Here is a 17,685-nt window from a genome sequence, read left to right as displayed (position 1 = left end):
ACTCTTAATCCCTTTATCTGTTTCACACATCCCCCACTCACCTCCCCTCTGGCATTCACCAATTCTGTATATTTAAGACTCTGTTTTTATTCATCTGTTTGTTAATTTATTCATTTGTTTTGTTTCTTAAATTCCACGTATGAGTGAAATTATATGGTATTTGTCTTTATCTGACTTGCTTCACTTAACATACCCTCTAGATCCATCTATGTTGTTTTGAGTGAGAAAGGACAGCTTCATTGGTGGTCTAATGACTTGAAAGATGATCATTGTCACCACTTTCTCTTGGTAGTAGTGGAAGGATTATTGACAGCATACCTATAAGCCTCAGGAGTTTTTTAGATACCTGTTGATAACACTGTTCTCTCTTCTTTTCCCCTCCCTTGCTTGTTGCTGGAGTCTTTCTTTCCTTAAGCATACAGGAAACCACTACTCCACTTCACCTTAGGATCATGAATCTTCAATCCTCAAGAGTTAAGTTAAAATAACAATAATGAGGGTGCCTGGGTGGCTCAGTTGGTTAAGCGACTGCCTTCGGCTCAGATCATGATCCTGGAGTCCCAGGATCGAGTCCTGCATTGGGCTCCCTGCTCAGCGGGGAGTCTGCTTCTCCGTCTGACCCTCCCCCCTCTCATGTGCTCTCTCTCTCTCTCATTCTCTCTCTCAAATAAATAAATAAAATCTTTAAAAAAATAATGATGATGTGGATTGTATAGAGAGGGGTTTTTGGCTAAGATATTGGAAATTTATAATGTAAGTAGGAGACTAGTATTTGCTCTCAAGTGGATTTCATTCTAATAAAAAGACTAAACAAATTTAAAAAAGTGATGATATTGACCAACTTTCATTTTTCCAAACCTCTTATAAAGCTGACCTTTCTCATTCAAAGAGATCTTTAAAAGTAACTTTTTACTTGATTTCACATGGATCAAAATGTTCCAGGGAAGGAACAGAGCACAGTATAATTTGCCCTCCTGGGGGTTACCCTATGGGATTCTCTTTTTAATAAGTCAGCTACAAGCCAACATCCATAAATACATCAATATACCACTGAGTTCATTGATTGCACTTGCCTCATTAACTCTACTACCTTTATCTGCCCTGATTCTTTAATATTTTTATGTCTCTATTCAGCTATAATTGTTTTATAAAGGCTTTGTTTCCTCATCCATAAAATGGAAACAAAACTTGTCTTCCCTACCTCATGACATTGTTCTGAGAGTCAAATGAGTTTTAAAACTTGTGAGCAGCTATATAAACATCTGATATTCATTTATCTATTAATGGAGTGCCATTTTCTGTAGGGCCAAAGGAGCATCTATATTTATACCATTTTCCATAGTAATTACTTTTCCCATGTTGTATACAGAAATTGATTTGGAGTAGTAACATTGAATATGTCCAATCTGCAATGATTCCATTACAAAAGTAAAACACTGATAGTTATTCAATAATTTTGGTATGATTGTGATTATGCATTTATGATTTAAAACCAGAATAATATACAAGCATTTGAATAAAATACCATAGCAGCATTTCATTTTGATCTATGATTGCCCCAAACCTGGAAGTTCCCCAACAGCACTTCTACAGATAAAAACATCACTTGTCTTACTGAGTGATATTGAAGAATACATATAGTTTTAGTCACATTAGTTATATTTTTCAAAACATGATACTTGAAGTAGAAATGAGTCAGCTGATGAAAACCCATGCTTCTCGTGGACTATGGATGTAAAGTAAGCTAAAAACTAATAATAAAATAAATGGCTCTATAATGTTTACCCTGTTGGAGTACCAGCTATGACATGTATTTTATGTTACCTTTACGTTAGAAAATCTGCCCAATTTTCCACCTTTTGCTGCTGCTATATAAGCACAAAAGATAAGAAGGAATTTTGTATGTGGTTGTAGAGGATACATTCATTTAACAGATACTTACCAAGTGCTTTCTAAAAAGCAAGCACTCTTTTAGGTGCTGGAGATAACAGCAAATGAGCAAAACTAAATCCTTATTCTCATGGGCTAACATTCTAGTTGAGGGAGGCAAATAAACAAGTACTACATGGCTGGTGGTGATAAGCCATATGAAGAAATACAAAGTAAGGTATAGTGATAGGGGAGGAGGTTGGTATTTTAGATAAATTTGGTCTAGGAAGGCCTCTTTAAGGTGACATATGAGCAGAGACCAGAGGGACTAGAGCATATGAAGCCAAGCGGATATTTGGAGGCCGAGTGAATATATATAATTCTTCTAGGAATTTTGCTATGAAGAGGAACAGAGAAATGGGGTAGTAGCTGGTTTCTGCCCTGGGCATTGGGTATACAGTAGTGAATAAAACAGAAATAGTTCCTACCCTTACAGAGTTCATAATTTAGTGGGACAGACAGATAATAAACAAGTAAGCAAGCAAATATATAATTACTGGGGTAGTCAGTAATATCTCCCTGATTTTGGTGACTTACAGTCATGAATGAGGGGTGTTTGAGACCCCCAAACAATTTTCCAAGGCCAGTTCTGGTGTGAAGTATGCTTATCAGATGTCCTGTTAAATGATACAAAGATTCCTAAAAGCAGTGATTAATAACAATAGGTGGTATTCTGGTGGCAGAATTCCAATGTGATATCTCAGGAGCATCTTGTCAAAAAGCAGTTTGTATTGTTTTTGAATTAAATCAGCCAAATATGAAAACTAATAATATCTGGGATGTGGTTTGATAGAGAGAAATGAGGAGGACATTCTAAGCAGGACAAATAATATGATAGTATAAAATCAAAAGATGGCAGTCACTGGGGACACAGCAAATATTCCAGATTCATTTCTTTGCGGTTGGAAATACGAGACTCAAGATATAATGCCCTTAGCAACTAGAAAAGGTTGTTGAAAAGGAATGCCCGTATCTATAGAATAGGAAAACCTGATAGAGAATTAAAGGTACTTGAGAATTAAACCTTGTGTTTTTTTGTCTCCACTATTCTTTCAACTCCAGTCTAGATGGTCTTGTTTTTTCTTCTCCCTTACTCCAGTATAAAGAAGTGAAGTTTTAAAACAATCACATTTGTTGATTTTTTTATCATTGTATTAGTTGTCCTCTCATTTTATACTAATGAAGATTATGGTCAGCTTTAGGCCTTTTTTTTTTTTAAGAGTTTATTTATTTATTTGAGAGAGAGAGAATGAGAGACGGAGAGCACGAGAGGGAAGAGGGTCAGAGGGAGAAGCAGACTCCCTGCTGAGCAGGGAGCCCGATGCGGGACTCGATCCCGGGACTCCAGGATCATGACCTGAGCCGAAGGCAGTCGCTTAACCAACTGAGCCACCCAGGCGCCCCTAAATAACGTTTTTAAAGTGCTGTATCATTTGTATATCTAGTTTTCAAGTAAATGTCTTTAAAAGAATGCAGGGAGAGGAAAAACAGGACAAAGAAGAGTTATTTTTATTAACTGTTTTCCAAAGCTCTTAGTGTAAAGTTGGCAGCTTTCAAAATGCCAACTGTGGCTATTGGATTATCCTAAAATAAGCATTCACAGTCCTGTTTTAAGGGCTTAGATCTGGTAGCAAAAGCAATAGAATCAAGAATACCCACAACCTCTGAGAACACTACTTTCTCCTATTTGAAAGTATTTTCTACTAAGTGTGTTGGCAGTTTACTAATTAGTTTGTTCATTAACATTTAATGAAGTTGAGATTATAAAAAATTCAGTAAAGGTGTACTTTTTTGACTTTGTAAACATGACAATTTATGACAAGATACAGAATCCACTATAAAGTTCTAGCAGTCATTTCTATGGCCAAAATTTATAATCAAACATTTTACTTAGAATGTAAATAAATCTTGTTTGTAATTAAGAAGTTCATTTAAATGACTCTTCTGCAGCTAGAGCAGTGTTGCCTTACACAGTGCCCTCAATCTAGTTTACAAGCAGAAAGAGACACTTGTCAAACTAAAAGTGTGCAAAATTTGTACACTGATAATGAGTACCACCTTCAAGCTGTGGCTGTTTTAACAGCCTCTCCAACACTCAGCCCTTGGGGTCCTACCTGTTTGTCATTATTATTGACCTAATACAAAAAAGAAATGTTTGGGGCTCCTGGGTGGCTCATTTGGTCCAGTGGCTGGCTCTTGATTTCAGCTCAGGTCATGATATTGGGGTCTTGGGATCAAGCACCTGTGTCCCGCTCCATGCTTGGCGAGAAGTCAGCTTCAGGATTCTCTCTCCCTCTGCCCCTCCCCCGGCTTGCTCTCTCTCTCTCTCTCTCTCAGATAAATCTTTTAAAAAATTTTATATGCAACTAATGAATTGTTGAGCACTACATCAAAAACTAATGATGTACTATATGTTGGTTAACTGAACATAATAAAAAATAAATTAAAAAATTTTAAACAATGGAGGCGCCTGGGTGGCTCAGTTGTTAAACGTCTGCCTTCGGCTCAGGTCATGATCCCAGGGTCCTGGGATCGAGCCCCACATCGGGCTCTCTGCTTGATGGGAAGCCTGCCTCTCCCTCTCCCACTCCCCCTGCTTGTGTTCCCTCCCTCTGTGTCTCTCTCTGTCAAATAAATAAATAAAATCTTTAAAAAAAATTTAAACAATTTAAAAGAATAAAAATTTTATCAAATTTGCAAGTGTCTAAAAATTGAAAGGGACAATTAACACCATAGATCAGTTATCTCAACACTGGCTGCATATTACGTTCAACTGAGAACCTTTTAAAACAAAGTAAATGACTTTAGGAGGGATGGATGACAGAAGATTGATGAAATGTTCGTAATTATTGAAGTTAGGTGATGGTCACATAGAAGTGTCAATATATTATTTTCTCTATTTTTTTTTACATTTGAAAAATTTTATAATACAAAGTTAAGGGAAAAAATAGAATACCCAGGCCATATCCCAGATAAATTAGAATCTCTGGGCTTTAGTAGTTTCAAAAACTCCAAATGATTCAAATTTGAAGTTTCAGTTGAGAGTCACTGTCATAGAAAATAAAATCAAGATCCATAAAGATCTGGACAAGTTCGAATGCTCAGTTGACATCAGTGGAATAAAATTTAACATGGATAAATGTAAACTGCATTTAGGGGTTTTTTGTTGTTGTTGTTTTAATCAGCTGTACAGGACAGAGAATACCTAGGTTGGTGCTTGTACTTGTGAAATAGATCAAAGTAGATTAGTCAATCACAAGTTTAATATAATATGACGTAGTGGCTTAAAAAGCTAATATGATCTTAGACTGCATTAATATAACCTTGGAGCCCACAATATAAAAAACCTGCATTTATTCAGACCATATCTGGCATTCAGGTTTGAATGGCACATTTTATAAGAGACTTTGACAAATAGGTACGTTAAGAGAATGGTAGAAGAAAAATCTCATATAACAGACAATCTCATACAACAAACAATTGAAAGAACTAGGAGTATTTTAAGCTAGGAGAAGAGAAGAATAAGCAAGGGGAGACAAGATAATCATAATATTTGAAGACCCATTGTGTTGAATAGAGAATATGTTTTGCATGGTCCCAGATGCTACAAGGAAATAGCATTTTATTTATTCTGAGAAAGACCTTTTTTTTTAAGTGTATAAGAAGTAGCTTTATTTTTTATCTAAAAAAGGTAAAAAATGTTCATTGTAAAAGTTTCCAAAAATATGTATAGGCATTAAGAAAAAATGATCACCCATCATCCTGCTGCCCAGTGATAACCACTGTAAGTAGGATCACCTACCTTGTTTGTGGGGCCCAGTGCAAAATGAAAATTCAGAGCTCTTTGTTCAAAAATTAAGAAATTTCAAGACAGTGACAGCAGAGAATTAAACTAAGCAGGGGCCCTTCTGAGCATGGGGCCCTTTGGACAGGTCACAAGCTCTTGAAGCTAGCCTTGACTATAACATTTAGATATATAAATCCTTTCATATTTTAGAAAGGACTTTCCAATTTTTTATTGTGTTTAGTTAGCCAGCATATAGTACATCATAAGTTTTTGATGTAGTGTTCAAGGACTTTCCAATTATTAGAAAGTCCCACCAAAACAATAGTCTACCTTGGGAAAAGTAGGAATATATAGGAATATAAAGGAATAAGCCAGGCTTTTTATCAGAAATACTATAGAGTGAATATGCTAGAGGTTGGACTACATGACCTGTTAGGATATTTTTCAGCTCAATGGTGCTTTATCTCTATCCAGCAAAAGAGAATTGGTTCATGAGCAATAATCATTACCTGCAAATAGCCTATTTAAAAAAATGGTAGAACCTTGCTTTTTTGTTATCTTCCTATGCCATTTAATAAAAGTATTGTGATGGTGTATATCCTTAAGAAGTTTGGTGTTATTTGTATGGCTGGATGCTACCAAAACCCCATAGACATTACCAGGATCTAGAGCTTTGGTACCTTACTCAATATAGACATTCAAAGGATGATTTGAACTTCTTTATAATTTTAAATCTCTTGTTCTGTCTTGTAGCTATTCTCTCAGTGTCTATTCTCTTCCCAATTTACTATAGCTATAGAAATTCCCATGTGTAGGCTGATTGATGACCTTGGATGTTCAGGCTGTCAGATAATAAACCTCTGTGTACATAGAAAAGCAACCCAAAGTTATCTGCTTGTTTTCTTGTACTTTTACAACCCAGACATTGGCACATATTAATTCCTGATTGACTTGCAAGGACTTGATGATGATTATAGCTTAATGAGCTAGAAGAGTTCCCCAAGTGACTGGAAATGTATTCTAGCGCTAGCTTCCAAATTATTTGTCATATAGCTTTATATTAACTGACAGATTTAATGTACTTATAAAAACTGAACAATTTCCTTTCTACATAGTGTAAGGCACTTATAATCTTGTGAACACATTTCTGCTGCAAAAAAAAAAAAAAAAAAAATGGCCTTTCCTGTCAGTGATTTTGACTGCTTTGTCCCCAGTCTCACAACTTTCTATCAGAGAACTAATTGTTATTATGTTACTCAGGAATGGTTATCTGTGGCCTCTCCTTTCTTTTCTGCCTCCTTACACATCCACTCTCCCACCATTATTTTTCAGCTGAGCCATACTTTTTTTTTTTTTTACCATTTTGCTCTTTCTCCTGTTCTAATATTACTTTTTCTAATGTATGTACGTAAGGAAATAGAATTTAAGCTAGTTTTATTTAAAATGTAGTAAAGCCAGGGGTGCCTGGGTGCCTCAGTGGGTGAAGCATCTGCTTTTGGCTGAGGTCATGATCTCAGGGTCCTGGGATCCAGCCCCATATGGGGCTCCCGGCTCAGTGGGGAGTCTGCTTCTCCGTCTCCCTCTGAGCCTCCGCCTGCTCCTGCTCTCTCTTTCTCTTACACTCTCTCTCGCAAAAATAAATAAATAAAATCTTAAAAAATAATAAAATGTGGTAAGGGCAAAATAAATGATTTTCCTTATAAATTTGACAATACTTTTTTAAAATTTTTAGAATTTAAGTTTTTGGAAGGCAAATCTAGCAGCTAAAACAGTGCTGTTTAATAAATGCTTTTATTTAAAGTTATAATTCCTTTATTTTGACAATGTTGTCAAGTTGTTATATGTATATTTATATACACAGACATTCATACCCTTGGTTTTGTTTTTCAACTTGAAGAGAGTTACCTCTTTTGGTTCTTTTACTTCTACTCTTATCTTTCTTCTGAATATTTTCACTTTCTGGTCTTCAAACTGAGAACATTCTCCTTTTTTTCCATTTCCTGAATAATTTCAATCACATTGCTATGAAGAGGCTATCTGCAATGTTTAGCTCCTACTTTTCTTTATCCTTGATCTCTTAGCCAAATCCAGCTTCTCACAGTACCTTTTTCATGCTGGAAGTGATAGAATTATTTTTTTTCTTTTATCTCCAAACCCTCCAGGATTTCCGTCATTATTAGTTGAAATATAATCACTTCTTCTCTCCTCCTCATTCCCATTCTCTTTTCCCCAGCACCTCCTCTTTCATAATATTGTCTGGATTTTCTTATTTCTATTTCTTAAATTCTTCCATTCATACCAGATTTTTTTTTTCATATCAGATCAGTTTTTTTCTTTGTAATCTGTACATGTTGCCATTGCCAAAATCTTCCTTGATACTTTACCTCCACTATCAAAACCCTCTGTCAGGTTGCTAATTGATATTATATAATGCTGCATTTGTGACCCCTGTTTTTATTTTTTATTGATTCTTACATTTACTCTCTTACCCTTTCCTTTCAGCTGAGCCAAATTTCTCTTTATATCTCTATTCTACCACCTAATCTTCTAATTTACCTCCCTCAATGCTCATAATAACTTCCTATCACACATCTGCCAACCTACCTATATTCTCATTCAAAGCTTGCTTGTAATCTTAACTCCTTTTAAGTGAGTAAAGAAAGGAAAATAGCCAAAAGCCTACTTTGTAATTGGTTTGAATTTTTTCTCAAATCTATATGCTGAATTAAAAATACCTTATAAAACAACACCAACACTCAACCAATCAAAGCTTACAGGAAAGGAAAGCAGTTTTATATATTTCAGTCATCTCATTGAAATTTTGCCCCTGTTGTGCCCAGCAACATGTTGAAAGTTAGGGGGCATACAAACCCAGAAGTAGAAGACATGATTATTGTCCTCTGAGAGCTAACATTCTAGGTAAAGAGACAATATGTGAAGTGTTTAGAAAGTAGCTTTAATAACTAGCCTAATAATCAAAATGCTAGGTTGTATTGTACAGACTTTAAGTGTTCAAAGTAATCAGGGAAAAGAGAAAGCATTATTACTTGGGGTTGCTAGTAAAGATTTTATGTGGGAAGTGGGTCTTGAGGAAAATGTAGAATCTGGATTCGCGGACTGAGCTAGAAGACTTGCATTAACATGCATAGGTAAAAAGAGAATTGCTTAGCAAAGACTCTAACAGAGGAATTAGCTGATTGTTAAAGCAGCAAACTTTATTCTAGGGAGGAGTAGGAAATATAATCAGATAATTACATTGGAACTAATTGATCAAAAGCCTTGAATTCAAATTGAGGAATTAAAAATTGTTAAAAAGAAAATCCCCTTCCTATACATTTATTTAATCAACGTTTTACCTTGTTTAAATATCCAAGATTTGTTAACATTGAGTGCTTTATTATATGGTAAGCATTGTTCTAATTTTTATATGTAATAATAGCTCATTTCATCTTTTTAACAACCCTTTGTGGTAGGTTCTATTTTAACCCCCTTATTTTACAAATGAAGATGAAGAAAAAATAAGTACAGCTTGTTCAATTTGGCACTAGTGACAAGAACCAGTATTCAAGTCTAGTAGATCTCTGGTACCAGAATCTACATTCTTATCTGCTATATATACAACCTTATAAAGGATATATATAAGTGCTGTAAATATATAGTGAGATTTGGACAATTGAACCTGACTTATGTTTTATTGAACGATAATTTTCTCAAGCACTACTCATGTTGGAGCACAGTAATCTCTTCATCCTGAATATATTTTTTCTTTAAGAAAATCTTTATAAGGAAACTTTGGGCTAGAAATTTTAAAAAAGATTAATCCATTGGTTGTTCTTCAGATGAAGTGATATTGGTTTTATGTTTTGTAAAATCTTTATTTCAATGGTCTCTTTATTACACCAGGGCTTCTGGTTGGGACTCTTGATTCAGTTTTAGACTCTACTGCTAAAGTTGCTCCATTTCGCATCCTACACCAGACACCAGATTCTCAAGTTTACCTGTCAATTGCATGTGGTGAGTACGATTTTTAAAATGTATAATCCAGGGGCGCCTGGGTGGCTCATTCCTTAGGCGTCTGCCTTCGGCTCAGGTCATGGTCCCAGGGTCCTGGGATCCAGCGCCACATTGGGCTCTCTGCTCAGCGGGAGGCCTGCTTCTCCCTCTCCCACTCCCCCTGCTTGTGTTCCCTCTCTCACTATGTCTCTTTCTGTCAAATGGAGAGGTGAAATCTTAAATAAATAAATAAATAAGTAAAATGTATAATCCATTCTATAGTGGTTTGCCATTAGGATATTCATTCAGATAATCTTTTCCTACTAGGAATTACAAACTTTAAACACTTTTTAAACCTTAAAAATATTTAAAAACATATTAAAAGGGTGTGTTAGTCCCTACATTTTTCTTTACTAATCATTTCAGTTTGTTTTCCTTTGGATTAATTGGGCAAGGAAGATACTTCAGTGTGGAATATTTATTGCTCAGTTTGAGTGAAATAAAGGTTTATTAGTGGGAGGCAAATATAACATTTAAATAGATGAAGTTTGAGTTGGAGATATGGTTTCTGAGACATTTTGACTTGTCTTTTTAAATGCTTTATTTTTTAAACACAATTTATTTGGATAAAACCATTGGGACCACCAGCATTGCAGTAGGACCTGGGTAGGGACCGGAAGTGCTCGGCAGGGCAGCAGCAACCTTACTCCTTTTATATAGTGTGCACCCTTGTGCAGATGCATTTAAATCTTACACTGTGGTGAAGGGATGATTTTTACAATGCTGCAGTAGAATTGGATTACTAAACTGTGTTCTTGTCTGATATAGAAAATAAATGTTTGCATTATTTCCACATGGGGGAAAAATGTATAATCCAAACAAATAAGGATACTAAGAAATTGAATATTTACATTTATTTATACTCCCTAGTTTTAATTTAGAAAGGAGTTAAATGTGTAACTCTACATTGAGAGAATAGCAAGACATCTAATTGTTTAGGGAAGAAGGATTACAGATTATTACAATTTTTTTAAAAATCCATTAGTGTGAAGGACCTGAAACATGTGTTCCAGCAAATTTTGAGCAAACTTTGGTCAGCACTACTGCTATATGATTCCTTTCTTCAACTTACATCTGCTTCACCCAACTGCTGAGAAGATGAGAACTCCTCACACTTCATCTGTAATAACTCAGATTAGGGGAATCAAGCCCAAAACTAAAGATTGTCCCCTAAGAAAGTTTAAGCCTGAAAAATTGAAACATTTTTAGTTACACACCTACTTTCTCACAAAAGGCATTATATCCTTGAAATAAGAAGAGATGTCTTACTGGTAATGCTACATATTCATTCATGCTGAGGTAGTTCAGATGCCTCCATATATATATATATATATATATATATATATATATATATATATATACACACACACACACACATTGTAGATAGAAAATGAATTAGGATATTCTTCCTGATAAAACAACTCAAAATTAAAAAAAAAACCCACAATGACAGTTTACTTCTTTTATGATGCCATTATAATGTTCTAAATTAAAAACCCGGATTTCTGGCCTTATTAATGTTGAAAGACTGCCTTTTTCTCTTTCATCTCCCCCTCTCTTAAGTAGAGAGGTACACTTAAAAAAAAAAGCATGTGAGTTCCTGGATAGTTCATATGTGTGAACATACAGCATACCATGAATTTTTAAAGATATGTGGCTTATCTTTTGCATCTCCCTATATTTTTACTTTAGCATTGCCAGTGAGTGTTTTCTCTTGGCTCTCTTAAAAAGAATGCCATCTAAACTAAATGAAGAAAACATTATACCTGCTGATGTTATGAGACATTTGTAACCTCAACTCTAAACCTAGTTGGTAGAAATTATTTAGGGAAAAATATCCATTCTACTTTAAAGAGGGGGGATTATTATGTAACTTATTCTCCCAAATTAACATGATGCAGAAATATAATAATTACCAACTTGAAGCTTCCTTATACATAAAGGACCAAAATAAAGGCTTAAAATTTTCCCATGGCTTTTATTTGTGATTCATTAAAAAAGTTATTACACTTGGTATTGTGACTTTAGTAACATGAATACAATTTTTAACTGGATTATAAGAAATAGGCAGTTTTGCAATTTCAGTTAATATATCACTTGCATGTATCATAAAACATACTAAGGAGCCAAATGTGTCTTTTGAATGATATTTTTTATAATCCACAAAGCTGGGGAGGTCTTAAAAGTATCTTAAAGGTAAAGATCTTAAATATCTTTTTTAATCCGCAATGCTGGGGAGATCTTACAGGCTTTAAGATCTTAAAGATCTTAAGTTCTTCAAGCCAAAGCAACCCAGAGCTAACTGTAATATTTGACCCTCAACAAGCTACCTAACACTGATCCAGCAGGTCACATAGATTTACTTGCTACAGGGTTTCTAACCTCTTTGCTGAAACTTCTTTAGGTTAACAAGGCCTTTTAATGAAAAGGGTGACTGAGCAAAGGCTTCACCTTCTAAGATAAGTAGAGTTGCCACAGTTGAAATCCACATTTATACAGTGTGCATAGTATTGTCATGTGCATGCTGTTTGCAGTCACACAGATTATAGGGACAGTACTGACTGTATTACTTGAAGACCACGGATTAAATTATATATTTATGTTCTGGCACTCTATATATTCTCTTAAAAAACATTGGTTGCTGTAGGCACCAGTTATTGGCATCTTGTTTTCAGAATTTTATATCTTTTGTCATGAGTTCTATTTACTTTTCCCCCTTTCATTAAATATTTTAGTCTTTCATTTATAATAAAAAATAGTATTTATCCCTACATATACAGATGAAGTAGAGAATAAGTGTAATTAATATCTTTATTCTTTTATGATCATCTTTTCTGAAAACGAGCGAATATAATTTTATTTCTTTTTAAACTGAGCTTGTAAATATCAAGAGCAGTTTTGTTGTGGAGTTTCCCTTGAGTCTTTATTCTCTTTCATTATTAATCAGGAGCCAACAGAGAAGAAATAACCAAACATTGGGATTGGTTGGAACAAAATATCATGAAGACCTTATCTGTGTTTGATTCAAATGAAGATATTACTAATTTTGTACAAGGAAAGATAAGAGTAAGTGATGGATTTATTTTGTAGATGGAATACTATATCTTTGACCCTCTTATTTTAGGATCAAAGGCCATGTGGGAAGGTCATTGTTTTACTGACACCTTTCAGGATTGGCAGAAGTACACATATGAATGTCAGAATCAGTGCTAAAGAAAATTATGAGGTCAATGATTAGTTTTTGGTGCCCTTGTGAGTGCTCTTAGGGATATTTTCATTTCAGTATTTCATGAGTTTGGAATTTGGATGAATCCTTCACTCAATCAAAAAAAATATTTAGCAACTTCAGTCCTGGGTTTCGGCACCAAAAAAACCCAAAAAAACAAAAAACAAAATATTTAGCACCTACGTTTGTGGTAGCTCCTTGTGAGGCATTAGAAAAAGCCTTATTACGAAATTAAAGAAAATTTGCTCACCTCTCTCCTAAGAGAAGCATTTATGTACACACATTTATACATATATGTAGCTTGTAGATATATACAGTTGTATTCAGTGAACTGTTTAAATATATAAAATGTATTTTTATTAGTAGGTAATAATTGTCAGAAAATATTTTGTCTCCTTTAGGGATTGATTGCTGAAGAGGGAAAACATTCTTTTGCAAAAGAAGATGATCCTGAGAAATTTCGAGAAGCTCTTTTGAAATTTGAAAAATGTTTTGGTTTACCAGAGCAGGAGAAGTTAGTGACCTATTACTCATGCAGTTATTGGAAAGGACGGGTTCCTTGTCAGGGATGGCTCTATCTTAGCACCAACTTTCTGAGCTTCTATTCTTTTTTGTTGGGATCAGAAAGTAAGTGGCTTCTGTTGCTTACCATGACTTTGAACTTGCTGACTGACCTGTCAACTCTGTAGGGTTGTTAGGTTGTATATAAAGCAATAGGATTGATATTAAGAGTAATTAAACTGTACATTAAAAAGTTCACTTCATCTAGAGAAAGAATCCTTAACATAGGAGCCATTGAAAGTATATATAGAATGCCTTGCATATTGTGGGAAGTGAGTGAATATTAAATGATGATGGTGACCTGGCACATAGCTCCTTTCTTTGTCTTGTTCTAAACCATAGACTCTGCAATTCATGTTTTAATCCTTGTTTTAGAAATACAGTATAAAAACGGTAGCCATAGTATCTAATGGCCCGCAGTTATAAAGAAGAATCAAACAGTAATGTTCAGAGCACACATATAGTTTTTACATCAGTGATTATGCAATTATGTAAAGTAACAGATTTAAATATAAAAGCAGAATAATTTTTTAAAAATTCTTTAAAATTGTATCTGTTCCTAGAATCACCAATTATTGTATGTTAATGGTTATGCTTCAAAATTTTAACTAATCTTGTAGTCTAAAGTATTTTAGTTGTTCATAGCATTTTTCAAGTGGTTAACTATTGTTTTAAAAGACCTGATTGATAAACGTTAATCAGTATTGAGAAATTTAATCATATCTGCTTATAATTCTTATTTGCAGTAAAACTCATTATCTCCTGGGATGCAGTCTCAAAACTTGAAAAGACTTCAAATGTTATACTAACAGAGAGTATTCATGTGTGTTCCCAAGGGGAGAATCACTACTTTTCAATGTTTTTGCATATTAATGAAACATACCTTCTTATGGAACAGCTGGCAAACTATGCTATAAAGAGACTTTTTGATAAGGAAACATTTGCTAATGACCCAATCCTTGATGATCCTCTACAAATCACCAAGAGGTATTCAAAGCTTAATTAATACTTTTCAAAATACTGTTTTACCAAAGAACAGTAACATTGATTATCATTAAAAGTTAACTGTTCTGTGTTATATGATAATTTTTCTTTGGAATTAATCATTGATGTGTGGGGTATTTTTTAGTTTATTCATATGCATTTCACAAATAGTATTCCCTCCATTAAGTTTAATCCTAAGAAGTAATAGAAGTTAAGTTTGAAAATTACTTATTGAAACCCCAGTAGGATTTGCCCTTGGAGTGCTTTTAGAAATAGAGATTTTTATACGCCTGGTTAGTCTACATTTCTCTATGAGTAGTCTAAACAGTTTCAGGTATGATATTGTAAAATGTATTGTTTATTTTTAAATATAATTTGTAGACAGCATCATTTTTTTAAAGATTTTCTTTATGTATTTGGGGGGAGGGGCAGGAAGAGGGACAAGCAGGCTCCGTACTGAGCGCGGAGCCCCACTTGGGGCTCAATCTCACAAACCTGAGATCATGAGCTAAGCTGAAATCACGAGTTGGCCACTTAACCAACTGAGCCACCCAGGGGCCCCTAGACAGCATAATTTTTATGAAGAGGCAAGTTAGTGGAGCCAGTGGAACATGGGCTTTATAAGGAGAGTACAACAATGCTTGGACAAGTCATTATCTCTCAGGACCTTAATATCCTCATGTATCATTTCTACCTCAGAGAGCACTTGTGAGTAATGAACACTAACGTGTGAAAGCACTTTGTAAACATATGAAACACTAGATAAATGTTAATCATTATTAATGCCTACATGAGAAGTATCTCTGATAGCTGTTTGCTTCTCTATTTGGTTTGCTGAAACTGACCAGAGCCCTTTCATACTGCTCAACACTCAGAACAGTTGACTGAAACAAGCATGCCAAAGGAGAGGGAAAGAAGAGAGGATCTAGAAATAGCTAATGAATGCACCTTCTGGCAAGGAGCATGCGGGTATAGACTGTATGGGAAACTATGAGAGGAACCTAAGCCGCAGTCCTATGGATAGACCAGAACAAGTGACCTAGAGGGTTGTGTGATTACTACATAGCCCTAACTGGATATGGTTGTTCCATTTGCCTATTTCTAACCATTTCTAAAATCTGTATATGTAAGGACTTCTTTGTGAGTGTGTCTGCTTTTCTGGAAAATAGATCAGCAAGATGAATTTTTTCTATGTCCCAGTGTGCATGATTTATAAATAGAACTCTATAAGGATTAGGAATTCAGTTTATGTTATATTATAGTTGAGCATTTGTTTTTGTAGTTTGTTTCTTGATTGGCCACCATAAACATAAACTTTTTAGCCATTTTATTTCCCTTAGAATATCCTCTAAAAAGCCATCTATCAAGGAGTTGTTCATTACCAAGTCTGTATTTAAATGATATAGGAAATCCATTTTTGTCTATGTGTATTTTTAAGAGAGCCTACTGAAAATCATAGATATCTAAATCCTTTTTTCTAGTAAGTTAAAAAGAACAATAGATTATTTAGACTTAGCCTCCAAATGACCTTTTTCTAAAATTGAGTATCTTTATTGCTTCAGCTTATTGTTTTTACAAATATGTATTACTTCTATAATTTAAACAGTATACATTAGCAATAGTTTCGGTGTATATCCTTCCAGACTTTTTAATGCATTAATTAAAAAGTATTTGCAAAAAACATGATTGGGACTAAACATTACATATTATTCCATAGTCTGCTGTTTTCCCCCCTTAAAATAATATATCATGGACATCTTTTCATTTATATAAATAGACCTCATCTTTTAAAATAATAATAACCCACCAAATTATAATTTAAGTGAGGTAAAATTAATGTGGTTTTCTGTTCATCAGAATTATTTTGAAAGACATGATGAAATGCCACATATTCAAATAGTATATGCTGGGAGGATGAATTTGGTTTTAACTTTGTTGGCTTTGAGTTAGAACTTGCATAATTTACTTACTACCCCAGATGGCATTGCTGCTTAACACAAGTGTTTACTGCCTCTAGAAAAATTGTACTATTTTAAGCAATTGTTTTTTATTCATATATTTACATATCAGTTAACAAGTCATCTTCATTTCTTGACGCCTATCCTGTGCCCAATACTGTGCAAGCAGTGTTTATTTTGCTTCTAGTATGGCTTTTTTTAAATGTTCATTTAAGTGTTTGTTTCACTTAATTTTAATATTATCTTTTATGTACTGTTCTTGTCTAAATTTTGATCCCATAAATTTTCATTTTTAAGTTTTCTCTTTTTTATTTTTCATTTTCATTTTGTTTGAACTGGGTGACTTGATTTTCTGATAACTACATATAAAAATTGTTTGCCAATATTGGTGTTAGCCATATTTGCATATTATGAATATATAATAATATAATAATCTTCCAGCAAATCACCCCTTAACAGATGGTTTAAAGTCCTACATCATCTCTAACTTTTGTGCATTGTAATTTAGTAATAAAACAAAATTGGAATAGGGAACAAAGAAAATGAATTTGTTATGAATCCGTGTGTTTCTTCCATTACATAATTTGTTGAAGAACATAGCATGTAATATTTCTCTTTCTGCTTTGGAGTACATTTAGATTAGTCAATATGGGCATGTGTGTACTTTAGAAGTCCTTATTTGAGCCCTCTTTTTTCTTTTCTACAGAGGTCTGGAAAATCGAGCCCACAGTGAGCAGTTTAATGCTTTTTTTAGGCTCCCCAAAGAAGAGACTTTGAAAGAAGTACATGAATGTTTCTTATGGGTACCATTCAGCCACTTTAATACTCATGGAAAAATGTGCATCTCAGAAAACTATATCTGCTTTGCTAGCCAGGATGGCAATCTATGTTGTGTAATCATTCCATTACGAGAGGTAATACAAATTTGGTTACATATCAATTTTAGTTTGAAAATGCTATCATTCACAGAATAAAATATCATTTAATTCTGTAAATTATTGAAAACTCTATATGCACCACCCTTTTAGTAATTTTTAAGAATCTTTTTTTTTTTTGAGAGAGAGAGAGAACACATACGAGCAAGTGGGGGGCGAGGAAGGAGGGCCAGAAGGAGAGAGAGAATCCCAAGCAGGCTCCATACCCAGTGTGGAGCCCAGTGCAGGGCTCCATCTCACAACCCCGAGATC

At 34.4% G+C, this 17,685-nt stretch overlaps 1 protein-coding gene across 2 annotated transcripts in view; it reads left to right on the top strand.

Annotated features, from left to right (window-relative positions):
* The window catches only part of TBC1D8B (TBC1 domain family member 8B), a 53,769-nt gene that overhangs the window by 5,647 nt on the left and 30,437 nt on the right, over positions 1-17,685 (top strand). For both annotated transcript variants that reach the window (XM_088028954.1, XM_028089744.2), the window contains exons 2-6: positions 9,620-9,730; positions 12,717-12,835; positions 13,397-13,622; positions 14,303-14,543; positions 17,205-17,412. In XM_088028954.1, the coding sequence (XP_087885080.1) occupies positions 9,620-9,730; positions 12,717-12,835; positions 13,397-13,622; positions 14,303-14,543; positions 17,205-17,412 (905 nt within the window). The remainder of the gene's footprint in view (positions 1-9,619; positions 9,731-12,716; positions 12,836-13,396; positions 13,623-14,302; positions 14,544-17,204; positions 17,413-17,685) is intronic.

Source organism: Eumetopias jubatus, unplaced genomic scaffold (genome assembly GCF_037043125.1).
Source record: "Eumetopias jubatus isolate StellerSeaLion01/CBP00866 unplaced genomic scaffold, mEumJub1_p1.0 scaffold_11, whole genome shotgun sequence".
NCBI lineage: Eukaryota > Metazoa > Chordata > Mammalia > Carnivora > Otariidae > Eumetopias > Eumetopias jubatus.
This window is presented reverse-complemented; position numbering and strand designations above follow the sequence as displayed.